Consider the following 23,851-nt stretch of genomic DNA (forward strand, 5'->3'; position numbering starts at 1 on the left):
TAAATAAAGCCGAAATATACTGAAATTTTAGTGTTTGCTTGGATGACCATCTGGTATATTCTGTTCTCGATGGTATATTTTCTATGTAATAGTGTATTGATATACTAAATATGATTTTACAGTGATGCAGTTGGGCTTGGTTGATATATATTATAAATATAATAGTATATTGATATGCTAATAAATGCCGAAATTTTAGTATTTGTGCAGTATGTTAACTCGGTATATTTTAACAATAATACCGCATAGTATATTGATATACTATATTGCAATTTTTTGGATTTTTGCAGTACATTAATTTAGTATATTTTAGCATTTATTTAATATGGGTAGAGAGCACATCCCACTGTTGCTTTCATACTAATTATGAATGAAATTGGTACTTATGTATTTCGCCTTAAAAACACAAAATGCAAGGTTTCAAGTTGTTAAACTTTAATATTTAAAATCCGTTGAAATTGAAGCATTTAAGTTGGCGAACAGACAGTTTGTAATTGGTTTGTAGACAAGATAGAATCTGATCATTCCTGGGAATATCTTCTTCGGGAATAAAGAGGGAAGAACCCTTTCTGTCATTGTTGCTTCTGTGTTGTTTTTTTTTGCTGTGTCGACTGTTTGTTCATTTTTTGGGGAGCAGCTTGTACTAATTTGAATTATTTAGCTTGCGACACGAGAGTGGGAGAAGAGAAGAGGAAACACCACACACTGGACACGCTTGTGGTCTCCGAAGGGGAACGAGTGGCAAGGAAAGGAACTGGAACGTGTGGGAATGGAATGCAAGCATGCTATTGTGTCAGTTTCTTCTCTCTCTCTCTCTCTCTCTCTCTTTCTGTCTGTCTTTGTGTCTGTTGCTGCTGCATAAAATGTCAGCAGAGATTAAGCGACTGAAAGCTGTTCATGTACAAGATTTTATGCACTAAACGAGGCGCCACACACACGCACACACACACACACATACATACAAAGAACCTAGACAGCTGCACGTAATGAAAATATCAAAAATCTTCAACGAAATGTGCCAACGGCTGATTTCAGGGGGGAAAGCGGGAAGATGAAGTAGGTGAATGTCAAGAGTGGAGAACAAGGGATAAGAGAGTGTGTGAGTTTTGCTTCATTTGAATGCGACGACGACACATTGTTCTTGTTGTTGTTGTTGGCCATTTTTGTTGTTGGCCAGGTTCATTTAGGCCAGAGAGAAATCAAAAGTCAAAAGTTAACACAGCCCGCAGAGACTTGAGTCCAAAATAAACGTTGCACAACAGCAACAACAACGAACCAGTTATTACACACATGTGCGTGTGTGTGTGTGTGTGTGCAGAGGATGACAATGATGACGACGACACATTGCACAATGCGGGCCCCGAAAAATGGCATATAGACTTAATAACCAAAAAATGCAATCAGCAACAATGTGAACAGATCCGATGCACCCAACTTCAGTTTCAACTTCAACTGCAACTCCCAACTTCAACTGCCTGCCTCTGGCAGATAGCTTGAGGCTTAGGATGCAAGATGGAAGAAGGAGTGGGAGAGGGAGGGACACACAGGACACTGAGGATTTCGTAGGCAGTGTTCAAGTCAGTTTTCTGGACAGCCTTGTGACATTCACGCATGCATGCAGCATCATCATCATTATCACCATTAGCATCATCATTATTGTCGTCATGCTTGGTCATCATCAAAGTCTGCACTGCCTTTGTTTTGATTTACCCCGTAAACGGAGAGCAGAGTTGAGCTTAATAGACTTAAAAGTAGGTCGCAAAATAATTTCATATTTGAATATGATAAATATATATTATATTTATCGGATATATGTTATAACTAATATATGATAGTAATCGTTGAATATTTTTATTTAACAAGAAAATAAAGCTGTCTTTCATATAAATATACCAAATTAATATACCGCAAAAATACTAAATTATAACAAACTATATCTCGATATACAAAATACTGCCGTATTAAAAATATGCGAGTAAAATACTATTTAAAATATACCAACTTAGTATATCAAAAAAATACAAAATTATGCCAAACAAATCTCGATATTCTTATAGATTCAAAAAATAGTGTAGCATACGAAATATGCGAGCATAATATACAGAACAAATACTTAAATATTCAAATGAATATACCAAAAAATATTTTAATATACCAAACTTTATCTCGATATACCTTTACATTCAATAATACTATAGACTTAAAGATATGCGAGTATAATATACCGAACAATTACTAAAATGTACCAAATTAATATACCAAAAAAACCTAATTTATACCAAACTATATCTCGATATACCAATACATTACAAAATACTATAGCATACAAAATATGCGATTTTAGTATACCGAACAAATGCTAAAATATACCAAACTGTCTATTGATATACTAGGTATACATTTAAAATTTATCATAATACTCAAAATATACGAAATTGCTACCAAAACAATTACGATCTAACCTTATACCGTTAAAAACTTTTTTTTGTATCCGATGAATATTTGGTATTTCCTTTTTCGATTTACAATGTTTGTAAAGTTACAGGGTATTTGGCAAGTCGATATTAGAAGCGCGTTTGTCTGTCTTGTTGCCTTGTTGCAAAATGCAATTAGGCTAACGATGCAACACAATTTTGTGTTTAACTACTACAACGATTCAGTTGGCTAAAGGATTTTACAGCTACAGGATCAGCATTCAAATGTCAGCGAGGGGCGCTTCAAGCAAACTATTTGAGGCACGACTTCTCTATGGTCTTTCCAAATGAAATACTCGTACTTTCATTGGATAACTCGAACTCTCTCGTTGGTCACTTAAAATGTAGCTCGTTTTCTCCTTTGCTCAGACTCGGGCTCTTAATTGTTTTGGGTTCATATCGATTTAATATTCTATATAGTTGCATAGAGCAGCTCTCGATTTAGCAATAGAAGGTGTCAATGCTGTGCTATTTCACACTTGAATTTATCAATTTCTTGCAAATTTATAGTACTATCTGCTTTTGCATTGTGCCGGAAATGTCGAACAAATGATGCGCTCTTGCACACTTGCACTCAAACTCAAAAGTCGGTTTGCTGCCGCCTTAATTGATATTAATATTCAACTAAATTATGAATTATTGCCTCCGTTATGCAATCAAATTAATAAATAAGCAGTCGCATTAAGTGGCAAGCAAAGCGAGTCGACCCGACTAGAAGAGCTCTCGACTACAATCAAAATGAAAAGTTTCTGACAGTCGATATTCTCTCAACACGACAAAATGAGGCGGAGCAGGAAGTGAAAGAATAGCTCGACATTTACAACGCGTACAACATGTTGGAATGTTTATAATGTACGACAATTGTATGTATATCGTATATCATAATTAACAGCAGTCGCTACCCTGTAATTGCGCACATACTTCAAAGGGGTAGCATGGAGAGCATAACTAATTCAATAACTATAGCCTGCGGTATATTTTTAGTGTTTTTGTAGTATATTTTTGGTATATTTTTAGAAAGTGGTATCTCACAGTATATATTATAATTTTTGCGGTATATTCATTTGGTATACTTTTAGAAAGTGGTATATCGCAGTAGATATCAGTATTTTTACGGTATATATTTATTAGGTATATTTTTAGAAAGTACTATCTGATAGTATATATTAGTATTTTTGCGGTATATTAATTTGGTATATTTTACAATATGGTATCTACCAGTCGAATCCACTCTAATGCAGGTTTCTTGCCTGTTTTTTAATAGGTATCTGGCCCGTCGCAGAGTTGCTCGTTACAGCTGTCAAGCGATTAACAAATAGATATTAATGTTGAAACGCATTTTAATCATGATCCAGCGTTTAACGTAATATAAATCGTCAATAGTTAATTTATATTATACATTCAAAAGCCTAAAAGTGTGGTTAAATGACCGATACCCTGTAAAACAACAACTAAGAAGTAAGAAAGCTACAGCCGACCGTTAGATACACGCTAACGATTTTGAATAAAAGCAAAATAATGCGATATGATTCTTAAAATATACCACAAAAATACTAAAAAACATACCAAATGCTGTACTTGGTATATAGAAATAGTATTACATTCCAAATATACTATAGAGTACAACATATACTAGACTGCCAGTCAAAGCAGTTAAGACCAGACAATCGATACCCATTTTCAATAAAACCATATTCTTAAAATATACCAAATATAAACCTTAAAATACTAAAAATATTCCGAAATATTCCATTGTCAACCAAAGCAATCAAGACCCGATAACCGCTACCAATTTTCAATAAAACCATATTAAATAAAATATACCATAATCTACATTTGGTATATTAAAATAATATTACATTCAAAATATACCATCGAATAGTAAAATATACCAGATTGTCAACTAAAGCAATTAAGAACCATATTATAAAAATATACCATAACATATATTTGGTATATTAAAATAGTATTACATTCAAAATATACCATCGAGCAGTTAACTATACTGTCAGCAAAACAACTGAAATATTTGATGAGATTCTGATTCCGCTCAAATTGGATAAATGAAATATAAAGTAAATAATTAAATAATAGTATCTCAATTATAAATGATGACATGTGCCCATTGACGCATGTTGTTCTTAATTCCAAGCTACAGAACAGCTGTTTATACATTTCATCCAAAAGTTTTGTTTGATCAAAGCAAGTTGAATTGAATTCATATTTGCCTAAAACCAAAGTCAAGCTGGCTGAGATCAATACCGAAATAATGAAAGGTTAAAGAAGCGAGTTAAAGTCAAATAAATTCGAAAACGATTGAAGAGCAATAAATTTGATTGGAATCAACTGTGTAAATTTGAATAGTTGAGTGGACAAATAGAAAAATTCGCTATAAAATCGACAGTTGAAGCTGCTGAGTTTGCCACAGCTCATCAAGCATCACAATGAGAATCTCAACTTCAGTCTCAATCACAATTTGTTGCATTGCCTTCGTTGCGTTTTGCCTGATCGATGGCAGCAATGCGGTGAAGTGCACCACAGAGCAAGAGGCTATGGCAGAGGATGCTCCGGAGAGAGAAGACTGCACCGATTGCTCGGTGGAAGCCAATGCTGAGCAGTCAGATTGCACAACAACAACCACAACGACAACGACAACAACCTCATCAACCACAACAACAACGACAACAACTCCAGCAACAACGACAACGACAACAACAACAGTTGCTACAACAGCGAGCGGCAACTCGTCAGCAGCTCAATTGCAGCGGCTGAGGAATCAACTGAGGAACAGAAGACGCTTGGCACGTCTGAGAAATGCCAGAAGAAGACATCAGGCTGCGAGGCGCAGGACGGCGAATAATCGCAGAGCTGCCTTAATGGGCAACAGAAGGCGCAATAGAGGTTAAACAACAAGCTATCTATCGACTTTCTTTTCTTAAATAAAAGTGTGGAAACACGAAAAACGTCCCATACCAGAAAATTCAGAAGTTAATCAAGAAATAATTGTATATGGCCTAAAACGGATTCAGCTTTTTGGTCTTAATTACTTTGTTTGACATTGTATGTATTGTACTGTGCTGTTTGGTATATTTTGTTTCGTATATATATATCACACAGATTCTTATTATACACAGATATTTATTGTACTCTTTGGTATATTTTAAGAAACATATTTAGTATTTAAGTATTGTAGCGGTATACATGGTATATTTTATCGTTAACACTTTTTGCATTGTGACTGAGAAATACAAGTACAACAAAAAGAAAGGTGGTAACGATAAAATATACCAAATATAGCATTTGGTATTTGAATATTGTTGCAGTGTATTTGGTATATTTTTATCGTTAAGACTTTTCGCAATTTCTTTTCTTGCATTTCACAGTCACAATGCGAAGAGTGTTAACGAAAAAATATACTAAAATAAAGCATTTGGTATTTAAGTATTGTTGCGGTATATTCGGTATATATTATGGTTAATACTCTTCGCATTTGTTTCGAGCACACTCGTAGCTTTCTTACTTGTTTTACTTATTGAATTAATTAATTTAAATAATAATTAAACTAGCTAGAAAACTAGAAAAATTCCAATTTTTCAGCTTTAGCTTGTATAACTAATTATGTGGGAAGTAAGTAAAGGAAAATATTACGTATACGCATGCCAGCTAGTGCAGTTCATCGCTCGTTCGAGTGTTCTTATTGTTTATTGATTCATTTTTCGTTTCTTGTTTTTTTTTTGTCGTCTGCTGTTTCTTAAGCTTAAATCCGTAATTTGATGCACTTTAAAGATTTAGTGAAAACTATTCAAAAAGTATGAAAGAATTTATAAATATCATGTGAAAATTACCTTTGAATAACTATAAAATAGTCTTTATCTCTAAAGTGAAAATGGTCTTCGAATAAGTATATAAAATAGTCATTATTTCAGTGTAAGATTTTATTACAGGATATTTGAGTGTTCGTTGCTGGTTGCACAAAAATGTTGTTGATAAGGCCAAACTGTCGCGAGTTAAAGGCATATTACACATACGCCGCATAGGCTACCGACTTCCGCCAACAACGCGCGGCGGCGGTTTCAATTTTATAACGTAAATCCAATTAACTGGTTTTACACACACACACACAGACACATATACACACACACACACACACACACACACACACACACACACACACACACACACACACACACACACACACACACACACACACACACACACACACACACACACACACACACACATATATACACACACACGCACACACACAGCCACAGCAGAGGTGTTAATCGACGTCATTTTGATGTAAAACGAGCGATGAGAACGTTGATATTGTATATTTTATGACCGCATATGTGATGCGTAATTAACAGCAGCAACAACAACAGCAACAGCAACGTGAACAACAATTGGCAGCCAGGTTAATGAGCCATCATTGATTATGCATATGAGTTGTGGTGTGCGTAGAACGTCTCTCTCTCTGTGTGTGTGTGTGTGTGTGTGCGTGAGTGAAGGGTGTGTGAAAGGGAGGCAAAGGTAAAGAGTTGGAGTCGTGGCTTCACACATCAATTTAAATGTTACATATGCTAATGAAATCAACCAAAATTATGAGCAATTATGAATAGCTTAATGGGCTTACCAATGTGCCACAGGCTCTACACACACACACACTCGCACACACACACACACACCCACACATTCTATAAACTTTACACTCGACGAAAAAAACAGTTTGGGAGAAACTCAATTAAAATTATGCAATTAGAATACAATCAACACACAGTCAATAGTTTGTTGCTTTGCCATCAGCAAAACAAATTTTTTTTATTTATTTTAATTCATAACATCCGCGAATTTCTAATAATAAATTATAAGGAAGTTTTGTAGAAATTATTAAAGGAATAATTTTATATTGCAAAAAAAAGTCTTATTGTTTCGAGCTTTAGTTGCTTTGGTTGACCATCTGGTTTCTTTTGTACTCTATAGTATTGAATGTAAATTTTGATATAGTTGTAGAAATTATTTAAGAATCATTAAATTTTAGCGTATTTTCGTTACTTTGGTTGACAGTTTGGTATATTTTGCATGTGCTAGCATGTTTAGATATACCTTTGGTATAATTTAGTATATACATATATAGTATATTTTGAATGGAATAATATATGTTGATATTCAAGAAATAACCTACGGTATAATTTAGTATGTACATGGTATATTTTGAGTCTAATAGTAGTTTTTGAATTTTTATTTAAGCGATAGAATTCTTAGGGAATTCTTAATAATCATTTATTTTGACGATTTAGAACTATAATTTAGATTCTCCAAGTCACAAGTCTTCTTTTTGTTATGCAAATTTGAATTTACAGATTTCGTTAATAGTTTCACTCTATTTTTTTAAGTAAATTTGTTGACTATTAATAAACAATAACTTGAATTCAACACTCAGAAAGTCTTGCATGTAAATTATTGTTTATATAATAAAATAATTCTCTAAGAATTCTGTAGTTTAAATTACAAAATCTTGAAACTCACTTGACTAACAACATTTTAGGGACAAGACTGCTCAATAAAAAAAAATCGCTTAACTAATAGCAACTGTTAAAATTCGTGTAAATTTCTTGCAGAGTCTATTAGCAATCGAAGCCTAGTCTTATGCATTTTTGGCGAGTGTAGACAACTCTGTCCGTCTGTCTGTCTGTCTGTCCGTTCCTCTGTCTGTTTTGGTCTGTGTGTGTGTGTCTGTCTTAAAGCCAAGGCTTTTGTTTAAAGTCAAGAACGAGGAGAGCAGAGCAGAGCAGAGCTGAGTTGAGCAGAGCAAGACAGGCCAAGCATGGCATGGCAGGCAGGCAAAAAACGCAGCCAGGTGTAAATTACAAACTTGTAAGATTTTTGCTGGCATTTCCTGCCTCCAGCCTACAACAGCCAGCTGGAGTGTGCTGCTTCCCTTGCCCCAGCTTCAACACCTGGCAAACTGAGCTTCCACTTCGTTGGCTGTCGCCAGAGCTGAAGACATTGCTCAACAGTGTAACAACCAAAAGCGAGTGCAAGAGAGAGTGTTTTTGCGGGGAGGGGTAAAGCGTAGCGTAATGCCAACAATTACGCAGCTGAATATTTTATGAGCCGAGCAGATTAATATGAATATTTTATTATCATTTTAGATTCCGTATTTCTTTTTTGTGTCTCGAGAGCAGCAGCAAGCTCTCAGTTTTGAGTCTTTTGCTCAAAGCCCAAACGCAAAGCCGAAAGCCAAAGTCAGAGAACACATTTTGGCCAAGCCAAAAAAGCATGGCCGAAAAATATGCTTTATATGACTTTTCGTTTTCCTCTTGCCTTGGCTACATGCATTTCGGCCAGCCTCTTGTAAACCAATTATTAACAGCATTTAAGCTTGTTTTAAATGTATGAATTTTTCTTACACTTTGTTTTCTGTTTCTATTTGCAGTGCTTGAAAGTGAAAACGACTTTGACTGGTAAGTGAGGCGCATTTTGTTTCATACATTTGTTTTAAGTTCTACAATTTATACGCAAATTCTTAGTGTAAACTGCAATAACAATTTTGACTTATAGAGTATACAGAATTTGTTGAGCTAAAGAGCGAAAAGGTTTACGAGCTGCCCGCAGCTTTTTTGCACCTCTTGCAAGAGTGGAAAATGCTTTTTGCCACTGGCCAAAAAACTCACAAAAAAAAAAGAAGAAGAGGGGAGAAAATGTGGTGAGAAACGGAATTTATGACCACGAGCCTTCAAAGGGCCAGCGAAACTCTCTCTTCTCTTTTTGGGTGAGCTCTAAATGTTTTGCGCCAGCGTTACGCCTGTCCCAGACATGCCAAAATAAAAACTGTAAGCCAAAACAAATTGTAGGCAGAAGTCAGAGAGGGAAAACTGAGAACTCAGAACTGAGGCAAAGGCAAAGGCAAATAAAGCAAAATTTTCATTTGTTGCGTTGAAAATTTCATGTGCTGCGAGTGTGGCAATTACAGCGCCACTAAAAACAAATTAGTGGCAACGGGGAAGAGCGAGGGAGGAAGTGGCAATCGTCAGGTGTAGAGGAAACTATGTGTAATAGTCGCGTAATATCGTCGTCATCATCTTAGCCGGGCCCCCCAATAAATTCCGCCAATAAATGCGCTGGCAAATGCCACGCCCCCAGCCAGTTACCTAACGCCCATGCCGAGTGAAGAGCGCGCCTCGCACTCAAGTTCCGACACCCGCTGATTTATGCAGCACCATAAAAAAGCGTGCTGCAAATTCAAAGTGAAGTTGCAGACTGCTCAGATAGAGAACACGGAGGAGTAGGAACAGCGAGGAGTAGAGAAGTGGGTAGTCGAGTGGGGAGTAGGGGGTAGGAAGTAGGGGGTGGACTACACCCTAGGCCAAAGATACCTCAATATCGTGAACAAGGAGAAGTAGGAACAGGGAGGAGTAGAGAAATGGGTAGTCGGGTGGATAGTCGTGTGGGGGGTAGTGGGTGAACTACACCCTATGCCCAAGATGGCTCAAAGTCATGTTCTGCTTTTGGCTTTCGCCTGCAATTCTTGCAATTGCCAGCAGGGAGAAGCTTAACGTGTTTGCAGCAGGCGGCGCTTACGACGCGACGCGATGCGATGCGATGCGAACCTGTCAAAATGCATTGCAGGCAGTGCCACGCAACGAGTTGGCAGCCCTGTCAACAGTGCTGGCAACTGTTGTGCAAAAGAGAACTAGTTCCAAGCAGTTGTAATGTTAAGATCAGTTTGAATACTGTTAAGAATGATTATCTAATTTGGAATGGAGGCGATTGTAAATACTTGTTCTTCTAAAAATTGTACCTTACGTTGTTTGATTGTCTTTTTTAACTTCCTTTTCATACTGGAATAATGATTTACTTTCATATTATTCCAATAAAGTGATCTTATTATCATTATTATATTATATAAGAAAATGGAAAACGTTGATATGCATAGGAATGATTATCTAATGTGTAAAAGAGGCGATTGTAAATTTGTTAATTTTGGTGATGAAGAAAGTGAAAAATTCAAAACTTTCAATTTGTATTATTGTTATGTTAGCTTAATATGATTCTATGCTGATAATGTTCAAGTAAAATATGAGATCATTGATTGGGAAATTTGTTTTATGCTTTGTGATTGTATTCAGTTATTAGTAGTTGGTATTTTATTAGGAGTAGTCACGATCCTTTCAATGGAGTCGTCGACAACAAATTCTATTTTATTAGTTAACATTTTTCGTTCATAATTTTATTATTGAGTGTTTTATTAGTATTGTACCAGCATTATTTAGTATTTTATTAGTATTCTTTATTATTTTATTCGGATTATTTAGTTTTTTATTAGTATTATTTAGTATTTTTTTTAGTATTTTATTAGTACGATTTACTAGTTTGTTACTATCTGTTAGTATTTTGATTTGATTAGTCACCAATTTTTTTAAATTTTGTTTATTATTTAGTATTATATTAGTATTATTTAGTATTTTGTTATTAGTCGTTAGTATATTTTTAGTATTGTTTAGTATTTTGTTACTAGTATTTTATTTGATTAGTATTAGTATTCCGTTACTAGCAGTTAGTATTTTGTTATGAGTGGTTAGTTTTTGATTGGTAGCAGTTAGTATTTTATCAGTATAGTACTGTAAATAGTATTTATTTCATGCTTTGTGATTGCAAGTGTTGCAGCCCTGGCAGCACGTCGCATACATTTTAGTCTATTCGTCAAAAACAAAAAAAAATTGATTGATTTGATTAGTCACCAATTTTTTTAAATTTTGTTTATTATTTAGTATTATATTAGTATTATTTAGTATTTTGTTATTAGTAGTTAGTATATTTTTAGTATTGTTTAGTATTTTGTTACTAGTATTTTATTTGATTAGTATTAGTATTCCGTTACTAGCAGTTAGTATTTTGTTATGAGTGGTTAGTTTTTGATTGGTAGCAGTTAGTATTTTCTCAGTATAGTACTGTAAATAGTATTTATTTCATGCTTTGTGATTGCTTATACTGCAACCCTGGCAGCAAGTCACGTACCTTTCGTCTTCAACAATAAATTGTATTTGATTAGTCACCAACATTTCTTAATTATTTTATTAAGTATTTTATTAGTAGTAGTTAATATTTTATTATTAGTAGCATTTTATTAGTAGTAGTAAGTATTTTATATGTACTATTTAGTATTATTCAATATTTTTCAGTATTTTGTTATTAGTAGTTAGTATTTAATGAGCACTATTCAGTATTTTGTTATCAGTAGTTAGTATTTTAATACTACAATACTATTGTAGTAGCCTTTTTTTTTAAGTTTTGTGATTGCTTATGCTGCAACCCTGGCAGCAAGTCACGTACCTTTCAATCGAGTCGTCTCTGGAGTCGGCTGCGTTATGAGGCACTTTTTGGTTATACTCTTGGCCTTTTGTTGCACTCATTATGTCCGACTGCCTGCCGGGCTGTTGTTGTTGTTGTTGTTGCTGTTGTTGCCGCTGCTCATCTGGCAATCTGGCAATGCAACAGGCAACAGGCATCAGTCCCTCACCTCCCTCAACTCCCGCGCTCTGCGTTGTTTCACTCTCTGACCCGTTGTCTCTCGTACTTATTCTGTGCAGGTTTTGTGCGATTTTTCCGACCACATGCCTGGCTGCACTTCAATCAAAATCAAATATTACAAGCTATGCACTGCACCTGCTTCCCTCCCCCTCTCCTTTCCTCTCCTCCCCACGCACCTCGTGCACAACACTCATACTGCATTTCTGCAGCAGTTGAGTTATGACCGAGCTCAGCACAGTGTCTACAGTCTCTCTCTCTCTCTCAGCTCCCATATGGCGGCAAGCATCAGCGCAGCCCTCGACACCAGGCACACATCCTGCCATACACTTGACGAAATTACAAAACAAAAGACTATTGATACAGATTAAGAGATTCTTAACTTTAGCTCCAAGTTGAATGTGATAGTTAGCTATCTTCCACATAAAGCTATAGTTTAGTTAAGGATTTTATTTTCGGTAAATCAGTAATAGTACTTTCATGTTGAGTTTGCTTAAATTTCATTTTTCATATTTGAGATCCCTAACTTTAAGTTGGGCTTCTCATATCCAAGTTAAAGTGGTAGCCAGTTGTCCTCCACATAAATTTATAGTTCAGTTAAAGATTTTGTTAAGTTAAAATGATAAATACTTTATATTTTCATGTTATGGTTAAAAAACAACATTCACATTGTTTATATTTGATTTCATATTAGAGATTCTTAACTTTTGCCTTGGTTTCTCATGCTCAAGTTAAAGTGGAAGTGGGTTATCCGTCATATAAATTAATAGTTCCGTTAAAGATTTCGTTTTCAATAAATCCTTAATATTATATTTTCAAGTTAAGATTGTTTAAATTTCATTCTATAGCTATCTCGAATATAGAATGAAATTTAAACAATCTTAACTTGAAAATATAATATTAAGGATTTATTGAAAACGAAATCTTTAACGGAATCATAACTCAAATTAAAATGATAGTTAGCTATCTTCCACATAAATGTATAGTTCAGATAAAGATTTCGTGTTCAAGAAGTTCTTAAAATTTTCATGTTAAGATTTGTTTAAATTTCACATCGTATTGAAGATCTTGGTTTCTCATTTTTAAGTTAAAGTGGAAGTTATCCTCCATATAAATTTAGAGTTCAGATGAAGATTTCGTTTTCGATAAATCATTAACTTTTTCATGCAACATTCAGTTGCTTAATTTTCATTTTATATATGAGATTCTTAACTTTTGGCTTGGTTTCTCATCATTTTCTTGCTTTAGTGTTAAAAGTTTCTTTCAGTGTAGCCATATGCATTTGCAGTTCTTATTGGCTTTTGTTGTGCTTCGATGGCTGCAACTGGGTTTTGGCTTTGGCTTTGGCTTTCTGAATCTGGATTGCACTCAGCTCTGAGTCCTGAGTCCAAAGTCCAGAGTGAGAGTAAGAGCCTGAGTCGGAGTCGGAGTCGGTTTTGGGTCTGGGTCTGGCTTGATTACGCACGTTTATTACTGGTTGCGGCTTCGATTGCCAGTTGGCAGTTCTTCTGGCCTCAGTCAGGGTTAACGGAATCCGGATTCTTGATTCAGATTCTGATTCATCTGCTGCTGTGTGGGGCCGATGCTCATCAATATGCGACGTGTGAGCTGCAAATGTACAACATGATTACTTGCAAATCACGTGATTGTGATTGGGATTATTGTACAGACTGCTCTCTCTCTCTCTCCCTCTCTCTATCTGCACACATTCGAATACTTGCACTGTAGGCGTCGTGTTTTATTGTTGGCTTCTCTACATGTTGCTGTTGCTGTTGGCAAAGGAGATCCAACAACAATTGTCGGACATGCTCAAAAATGCATGCGAGTTAATATTTCTTTTCGTTTTCGCATTGTCTCTTTTGTAGCATTATTGTTGTGCGTGTGTGGCATTCGTCCAATTCAAGTAATTAAAAGTTGCCCAAGGAGCGGAGAGTGCATTTCATCAGGCATATCTTCGTGGCCAGCTTCCGGATTACTTGGATTATAATAATGCACAATTCAAATGCATATTCAGAATGCCAAAATTACATACTGTGCCAAATGCTTTTCACAGTTTTTGATTAAAATTCCAGTAAAGTAATCTTTGAATTTGAATCACAGTCGATATTTAGGTAGACAAATTGAGAGCGTGAGCTGCTAACTTGTAATTTTAAATTGAACTCAACAAGTTGGCAGCACACGCACTCAATTTGTATACTTAAAAGAAAATATTAAATATTCACAGTCGATCTTTAATATTTTATTGTTTTTAGTATATAAATTAAGAGCGTGCAACTTGCTTACTCGTAATTTGTGCTGCCAACTCGTAGTTTTAAATTGAAAGCAACAAGTTGGCAGCGCTCGTTGCGCAAATGGCAGTTCACATTTGACAGTTGGCAATGGGTTGTGTGGCCTTCAATTGTCGACGACACAAAATGCATTTTTCTAATATTTATTTCTAATTAAAATTTTTTTCAACTGCTGACCAAACGTCGACGTCGACGTTAACTTCGCTCGTTCATTGTTCCATGAATATTAATTTGGTTTTTACGGGCCGCAACAATGCAAACTAAAACCTGAATTACAACTAAATATTTATAACTCATTTTGTTCGACACACGCACTTACGCACACATCTGCCTCATATACTATATATGTATGTTTATATGTATGCTTTAATTGAAGTGCAGCAAGCGAGTGTCATAGGCTGCGAGATACTCAATTACTATTTGTTTAAAGCTAAAATTAATTAAGTGTGATTGACGGAGAGATATAAAAGAAACTTCATTGCTAAGTAAAACAATTTTGTGTATTATTATTATAAATTATTATCACTGTTTGTGAAGTCGTTAGACAATATTTAAAATCAAGTTTGTTGGCGAAAACAACATTAAATTAAATCTGAGTTGGCACCCATTTTTTGTTTATTTAGCATTTTATAAGTACTATTTAGTATTTTATAAGTATTGTTTAGTATTTCATTAGTTATATTTACTGTTTTTAATATTATTTATAATTTATAAGTTTTTTTTTTTTAGTATTTTGTGAGTTTCGTTTGGCATTTTCGAGTGTTATTTGGTATTTTAGAAGTTTTTTTTAATGTCAATTTATTTAGTATTTTGTTAGTATTGAAAGTGGTATTTAATACCAAGTTGCTTCGCGAATACAACAACAAATTATATTTAAGGAGGCACACATTGTTCTTTTATTTAGAATTTTATATATATTATTATTATTTTATAGGTATTGTTTAGTATTTTTTAATTAATATTTAGTATCTTTTAGTGTTATTTGTAATTTTATGAGTATTAGTATGTTATCAATTTTATTTAGTATTTTATAAGTATCTTTTAAGTATTATATTAATTTGTATTTTATCATTTATATTTTGTAGTTTATTAGTATATCATTTGTATTATATAGTATTTTTGAAGCTTATTTAGCATCTTCACGTATTTTATAAAAATTTGACAGTACTTTCTAGTAGTTTTAATATTAATTTGTATTTAATTATTTAAATTTAGTATTTCAATAGTATTTTATTCCTTTTATATAGTATTTTTGTCTGTTTTAGTATCATATAAGTGTTTTTAGTATTACTAATATTAGTATTTTATTATTTACATTTAGTATTTTATAAGTATATTACTAATGTATTAATATTATTCCTTGTTATTTGATAGTTTTAATATTAATTTGTATTTAATTATTTAAATTTAGTATTTCAGTAGTAGTATTTTATTTATTTTACATAGTATTTTTATCTGTTATAGTATCAAATAAGTGTTTTTAGTATTACTAATATTAGTATTTTATTATTAACATTTAGTATTTTATAAGTATATTACTAATATTATAACTTCTTATTTGATATTTTTCTCTGTTCCTCTTAAAGTGTCTTTGTCTGTTGCGTATAGCCTCACATAGTTAGCATACGCTTTTTGCAGCACATCATAATAGAAAAAGTGCAGACACACACACACACACAAACACACACACATGCAAGCAATCGCACAAATGCCGACAGTTTTTGGCATAAAATATACAAATGGATATTTTGGTCTGTTATTGTTGTTGTTGTTGTTGCTGCTGCTGCTGTTGATGTTGCTGTTGTTGCGTCGCGTGAAAATACACAAAATTAACTTGTATTTAAAATTTAATTAAAACTTTTGCTGTTATTTACATATCCCGTGTGAGTGTGTGTGTGTGTGTGTGTGTCTGTGTGTGTTTGCTGTTTTGTGCCCTTTGCCTTGTGTGCGCTGCAAAGTAGGCAACACTTTTTGTGCTCGACCCTCACAACTTTCGCTGCTGCTGCTTGCACAGAGGGGTGTAGTGAGGGGCGTGGCAGTGCAGAGAGTGACACACACACGCACTGGGCATTAAATTAAATCATATTGTATAACAGCGACGTATGTGTGTGTGTGTGTGTGTTTAATTGAAATTGCGCGCACAATTTTTGGTTTATTGCATCAACAAAACAAGAAGAAAAAAAAATAAACGAACACTGAACAAAACTGCGACGTTAAAGCCGTGTGCACTAGACGCGGGGAATGATGATGACCGGATTAAAAGAGAAGAGAGAAACGAAGCAGGAAGGCAAACACGATTGGCCAACAGCAGCAACAACAGCGACAGGAGCAGGGCAACGGGCCATTGAGGCTATCGGGCATGGTTAAGTGGTTGTTGCGGTTTTGGGCGTTTAGCATAATTAGTCCTTTTGACCGCGTTTTTGTGAAATGCGGTTAAAGCTTGCAACTTATCCCTCCAAAAATTGCAATTCGACCTAAACCTCACATTGAATTTAGCACCCAAAAAATTATCATCAGCAGCCACAACACAAAGCAACAACAACATCAACAACAACAACAATACTAAATGCAAATCCAAATCGCTGGGCAAAACATTCAATTTGCAGATCCAAATGTTGTTTTGCAGATCCAACACTTTTGCGGTGCAACACTAAACCAGCTTCTAGTTGACTTTCGCTTTACAAAAAGATCCACGAGGTTCATAAACGACGTTAAACAATAGTTTAGATGAGTCGAAATACAGCTGTGGGTGGATAAGAATTGTTGTGATGATTATTTATCAGAAGTGGCGAGAGTTTATATCGCAAATTTAAATCAAATGTAGTCTACATCGTTAAAGATATCTCTTGAATATCAGTCAATAAATTTAATTTAGTTTGTAGCTTGTAAACGTTTTTTAAGAAATACTTTTGTAGAGCAAAATACGCCAACGCTGCAGTATAATTTGAATTTAGTCCAATATCGATATACCAAATATATCCTTGGGAATATTTTTAGTATTTTTAAGGTATATTTAAAGAATATATTCTTATTGAAAAGCGAATATTTTCAGTACATTTGAGGTATATTTTTGGTATATTTTCGACTTATTTTTAAAATATTGCTTTATTGAAAATTAAATATTTGCAGAATTTTTTAGGTATATTTTCGGTATATTTAAAGAATATATTCTTATTGAAAAGCGAATATGTTCAGTACATTTGAGGTATATTTTTGGTATATTTTCGGCACACTTTTAAAATATTGCTTTATTGAAAATTAAATATTTGCAGCATATTTTAGGTATACATATATTTCGAATATTTATAGAATATGCTTTTATTAAAAATGAGAAGTGGGTATCGGTAATAGTTGCTTTGGCTGGTAATCTAGTATATTATGTTCTCTATGTTCTCTGTTGAATGTAGCCCAATATACCAAATACAGCCTTCGGAATATTTCTTAGTATTTTTGAGGTATATTTTTGGTATATTTGTAGAATATATTCTTATTGAAAAGCGAATATTTTCAGTACATTTGAGGTATATTTTTGGTAGATTTTCGGCATTATTTTAAAATATTACTTTATTGAAAATGAAATATTTGTTGTAATTTTTTAAAGTATATTTTTGGTATATTTATAGTATATGCTTTTATTGAAAATGAGTAGTGGGTATCGGTATTTGTTGTTTTGGGAGGCAATCTGGTATATTATGTACTCTATGGTATTGTTGAATGTAGCCCAATATACCAAATAAAGCCCTTGGAATATTTCTTAGTATTTTAGTGGTATATTTTGGTATAGTTTTAGAATATGGTATCGAAAACGGAATATTTTTTGTAGAATTTTTTTTTTTAGCATTTTGAGGTATATTTTTTGTATTCTAGTTATATTTTGGTATATTTTTAGAATATGTTTTTGTTGAATATGTTTTTGTTGTGTAGCGGGTATCTCACTGTCTAGCAAACTCAACTGTAGCATTTTTACTAGTTATATTTTCTTTTTATCTTTCTACCCAAGATACTTCATTCCCCGCGAGAATATTCCTTAAAAGTAAATTTTATATTTTTGTTATTTAAAGGTTTCGTTGTTAAATTGCTTTCATATCAAACACAACTTGGAATGTTTGTAGTAAGGTATTTTTTTTAGAATATAATATCTCGCGGTCGAGCAAACTCTATAGATTAGATATGAATCGAATAAAAATCGTATCACTTTTATTCTCTTGAGTTTTTCAGGATATTGATGTAAATGAAATGGGGTTAAACAATGACTAGAGAATTGATGCACACTCGTTGGTCTTAGCCTGTTCCCATTGTGCTCTATGGCTAATAAACAGTTGCAAGGTTCCACACTCAAACACCATTCCAAGTGTCATGCAACGCTGCTGTGTGGCGCCACCATTCAGTGGCAAACTTTGGGGCAAACCACTCGACTGACCAAAGCAGACGTCGCGACGTCGTCGTCGTTGAGCGAAATTTCAATTTATGGTAAATTAATTTGTAATTAATTTTTCGTGCTGGGTTGGAACGAAACGAAACGGAATGGAACACAGAACACAGAACAGAACAGAACAGAACAGAACAGAGCGTAATGTATTTCTATTAGCATATTGTAGAATGTTGAGTTCAACTCGGGATTTTTTGGATTCGCAATTTTGGATTTGCTTTTGCGTTTTGCGTTTGAGTTTCTGTGTTTGTTTTTATTTCTATTTTACGCTAGTTTAGTTTCAATTGCGTCCAATTAAACATGCGGTTCCCCATTTCCGATTGTGATTCCTCCTCCTCATCCTCCTCCTCGATCCAACAATCCATCCATCCATCCATCCCCCGCGCAAAAAACTCTTTACTTCTTTTCCAGTTTTTGCCCAGTTACCGCTTTTGCACAGTTGAGTGAGCTGCGTGTTGGACGCGTTTTGTATTTTTCGGAAATTGAAATTGCATATTTAAATAGGGCAACTGTGGCACTCTCTCTCGCTCTCTCTCTCTCTCTCTCTCTTTCTGTGTGTGACACCCTAGCTCTCTCTCGCTCTCACTTAGACTCGCTTTAAGCTCGCTCTAAAATAAAACAGGAAATAACTGCTTGTTATTCGGACTGGTTACAGTTAGTGAAGTGCCACTTGGGCTACGCTTCCCTGACTCGCGTCACTCCTCTCATAATTATACCCTGCAACTGACTGGCAAGCAAAGGGTATGCCATGCGCATAGTTGCGAATTCCCAATAAGAGAGAGAGAAACGTTGCAGGATATGCGAACGTCTGATTGCTGCACTTGTTTGTGTTAAGCTTATTGCGGGAAACGCTGTTATGTCCTTGTTTCCTGATTAGTTGCACGCATTTCAAATTCCATTTGACTCCTGGATTCTGTGATTAGCAAACCGGATATTGAGTGCGGCTTACTCCTTCACTCTTTCCGTCTGTGTAGGTTGCACAAAAAAATATAACCACTCTTAAAGCTGTGGAACCAAATCGAATTACGATATTGTTAGCTAAAAAATGAATTCTAAATTCTATTAGTTTAAATGTTCAACTCTTGTGATGCGAATTCCTGAAAAAAATATTAAAAAAGAAGAACCTCTTAAAGTTGTAAAACCAAGTCGAATTATGATATTGTAAGCTAAAAAATGAATTCTGAATTCAATCTGAAGAAATGTTCAACTTTAGAACAGTTAAAATATGCTTAGCCTTTGGAATATATGCAAATTCCTTTATCAAAAAAAAAAACCCTTTAAGCTGTGAAACCAAATCGAATTACGATATTGCTAGCTACAAGAATGAATTATTCATTCTATCAGGATAATATGGATGGTATTTAATATGCTAAATGGGAGAAAGGCAAATTCTTTGTAAAAAAAAAAAAAAAATTAGAAGCAAATCGAACTACGATATCGCTAGCTAAAAAGTGAATTCTTAATTCTGTCAGGATAATTGTTGAACTCTTGTGAAACAATTTACTATGCTTCCTATTTGGAAGAAACGCAAATTCTTTTGTGCAAATAAAAAAACCCTTTAAAATAGAACTAAATCGAATTAAGATGTTACCTAAAAAAGTGAATTCTGAATTTAATGAGATAAATGTTCAACTCTTTAAAACAATTAAATAAAAAAAAAAAAAACTGTAGAACCAAATCGAAATAAGATATTGTTGGCTAAAAAATTAATTCGAAATTCATCTCTTGTGAAACAATTTAATATGCTTACCTTTAGAAGAGACGTGAATTCCATTTTACACCAAAAAATTAAAGAGATTGATTGAATTTGTTTAATTTCATTTGTATTTGTATTTTTATTTTTATTTGTATTTGTATTTTTGTATTTGTTAATGTTGTTTTTCTTTTGTCACATAATACTTTTTGTTTTCTGAATTCTGCTTTTCCGCTGTGTCGTGTTTTCTTTTCATTCTGCTGCATTTCGATTCGCTTTTTTTATGGTAAAATAATAGAGAGACGCATCTATAATCGTTTGTTGTATGAGTTGTTGATGTTGTTGTTATCATTGTAATTTGTTTGCTTTTCTTGCATATTGTATAGTTTTGTATAGTTGTTTTTTTTTGGAGTACTTTGCATTCGCATATGTATTTTTGTTTGTTTATTAGTATATATCTATATATTCAGTATTATATAATCGTATGTATATATAGTATATTTCGTAGTACTCGTAAATTTATATATATATATATATATTCTTTTTTTTTGTGTTTTCTGTTTTTTTTTCTCGCTTATATGGCAACACAATAGTAACTTACAGTCGTGTGGAAATTGCGTTTTCTTTTATACAAATAGACAATTTTTTCTACTACTCCCTAATTGTTAATGAGTTGGGTACGTGGAGAGGGAAGTGGAGGGGATTCAAGGGAAGGGGGGAGGTGGGGAAACACGTTTCAAGAAACGATAATAATTGCACGAATACGAATGCTTAGCTGGCGCCGATAACGATAACGATAACTAAATAACATATGTTACAAACGCAAAAGCTAATCTAAGCGCACAAATTTCTCTCTTTCTCTTTCTCTTCCTCTCTCGGTTACTTGTCCACTGTCCAGCACGGTTTCGCAATTGATTCACTTACACATGTACATATACATACATACATACATATATATATATATATATATTTATCTATATAGAGTTCTCTCGATATATGACTATCGATTACAAAAAAAAAATCAATTATGATTTCGTTTTGTTTGCGTCCTACTTAAGATAAGCCTAAAACTGTAGTTTTTTTCATTGTAACGCGCTAATCTAGAATTCAGTTTTAGTGTTAGTTTACTATCGATAGTTAACGATAGTTTCGATTTTTCTTCTCTTTTTTTTTTAGCTTCGCTTTGCTGTGTGTATACTCATGAGTTCCGACTATGTAGGCTATAATGCTATATGGGGGCTTTGAGTGTTGTGTACTTCCTAGCGTTAAATATACATACACAATATGCATTTATATATATATTTTTTATTTATATATATTTCAACTAATTAGCTCTCTCTATATTTATATAGTACTATCGACTCCAATCAATGTGGTCGATATTTAATGGTATTCTATTCTATTTTTCTTTTCTTATTTTCTTTCTCATATTTTATCGTATTTTCTGTGTTCTCAACTGTTTGTCAACTCTTTGCTGCATTGCTTTAGTAGTTTCTTCTGCATTTCTTCTCCCATTTTTCGGCATAATACCCTTGCAGAATGAGTTCTTCTATTCTATTTTGGATGGAAAATCGTGTATTATAAAACGGAATTTGACATTGAATTCTTTTCATCTGCAAGGGTATTTGAGCTTCGGCTTGCCAAAGACACTGTAAATGCTCTCTCTTGTTTTCACATATATATAGTTTTGTTTACTTTTTACTTTGTATATACGTTAGTTTATAGATATCTGGTGTATATTTTATATGAATATTTGTTTTTGATTTCTTTTTTTTTTATTTTTTTTTAGCTTGGTTAAATTTTCTTTGCTATTTTCTGTTTTGCTTTTTCCTATATATATATACTATATATGTTTTATGTTTTTGTTTTTCTTTAGTTATTGTCCACCCATCCAGTTTACGGAAATTCTTATATCGTTTCTTGTCGTCGTCGTGCTTTTGGGCATACCCTTGCAGAGAATCTAGTTTCACAATCTTCTTTCTAGGAATTAAGCTAATTGAATTCTTTTGCTGCTGCAAGAGTATTAAAGCTTCGACTTGCAGTCGAAGTTTTGGGGCTTTTATTTTGTTTTTATTCGGTGTGTGGCAATAAATTGTGCAAAAAATTAAAACTATTTATTTATAAATACAACAATAATGGGGCATAATCAATAATTGCCCATAAATAAAATTGAACAAAACTGGAAAATTGAAAGCAATTAATAGGCAAATTTCGCAGCTCGCAATGTTTGTTTGTTTGTGTGTGTGTGTGTGTGTGTATAAATTAATATTAGGCCCGAAAATATTTATATTGCGTAAATATGATAAGGCAGCAATTAATTTATGGCAATAGTAGCAGGCAGATTTAAACGGGGGGCATCCACTCACCCCCTCCTCACTAGCTACCAGACTACTCCACAACTCACCACAGACAGAACACTGCGTTGGAAAGTATGCAACACAAATTTTTCGGGCGTCAAATTAAATTTTGTGTCATGTGTGAGCAAGTGTGTGTGTGTGAATGAATGTGAGTGTGTGATAATGTGTGTGTGAATGACTGAGTGTGTGTTGTGAGTGTTTTACTCATGTTTTAGGCTCTTGTGTTAGCTATTTTTCTGTTCGTTTTTTTAGTTTAATTTAGTTTTTTTTTTTTGTCTTCATACATTTTTGCGGTTTTGTGGCTTTTAATGTGTTTCTTCGCTCTTATAGGCCTTTCATTTTGTATAGATACCCTGTAAATACCCTTGCAGAGCGATATTACATAACTAAAGTACAAACATGCAAAATTATAAAAGTTATTTAAATCAAATTAAAGACAGCTTTCTTTTTTCATATGTTTTAGGAACGATTCGTATTGATATTTCTAGCATTTATTCCTAGATTAATATGCAAGGGTATTTTCAAGCTTTGCTTTTTCAAAATTATTCGCTACAATTTTACCATATTTTTGAGAGTTTCTTGTTGTTGTTGTTGGTGTTTTTGCAGTTGTTATTGTTGCTGTGTGTTGCATTTGTAGGAGAAGGAATGCTGCTGCAAGCCAAACGAATCCTGAGCTCGTTTCAAAAACGTTAATATCAAATTTGAATGCGGCATCAAAAATGCGAAATGCGTTGCCAGCCTCTATTGCAGTTACAGTTGCAGTTGTTGTTGTTATCGTTATTGTTGGTGCGCTTCGTTGTTCCTGTTTTTGTTGTTGTTGTTGTTCTTGTTGATGTTGTTGTTGTTGTTGTGGTTGTCAACGTATCAGCATTCCCGTATCGGGTGACCAGCGATTCGCTCGATAGTACATGTCCTTGTACATCGAAGGACACGCATTTTGATTCTATTGTGGATTAAAGATAAAAGCAACTCACATTAAAGTCAACATCAATATTTATTAATTCAAAGTTGTTGCTAATATTAAATGAGTTATCGTCAATTTGAATGAACTTAATTGTGATTTATGTTGAGATGGATTC

At 33.8% G+C, this 23,851-nt stretch overlaps 1 protein-coding gene and 1 long non-coding RNA gene across 2 annotated transcripts in view; one reads left to right on the forward strand and one right to left on the reverse strand.

Annotated features, from left to right (window-relative positions):
• The window catches only part of LOC132796453 (uncharacterized), a 43,376-nt gene that overhangs the window by 10,194 nt on the left and 9,331 nt on the right, over positions 1 to 23,851 (forward strand). The window contains exon 2 of the long non-coding RNA XR_009633557.1: positions 8,914 to 8,941. This is a non-coding gene — a long non-coding RNA (uncharacterized LOC132796453). The remainder of the gene's footprint in view (positions 1 to 8,913; positions 8,942 to 23,851) is intronic.
• LOC132796451 (carbonic anhydrase-related protein 10) overlaps positions 22,276 to 23,851 on the reverse strand; it is a 30,620-nt gene continuing 29,044 nt past the window's right edge. Inside the window, exon 8 of the mRNA XM_060807625.1 lies at positions 22,276 to 23,715. Coding sequence (XP_060663608.1) covers positions 23,629 to 23,715 — 87 coding nt within the window. The 3' untranslated portion in view covers positions 22,276 to 23,628. The remainder of the gene's footprint in view (positions 23,716 to 23,851) is intronic.

Source organism: Drosophila nasuta, chromosome X, assembly GCF_023558535.2.
Source record: "Drosophila nasuta strain 15112-1781.00 chromosome X, ASM2355853v1, whole genome shotgun sequence".
Taxonomy (NCBI): Eukaryota; Metazoa; Arthropoda; class Insecta; order Diptera; family Drosophilidae; genus Drosophila; species Drosophila nasuta.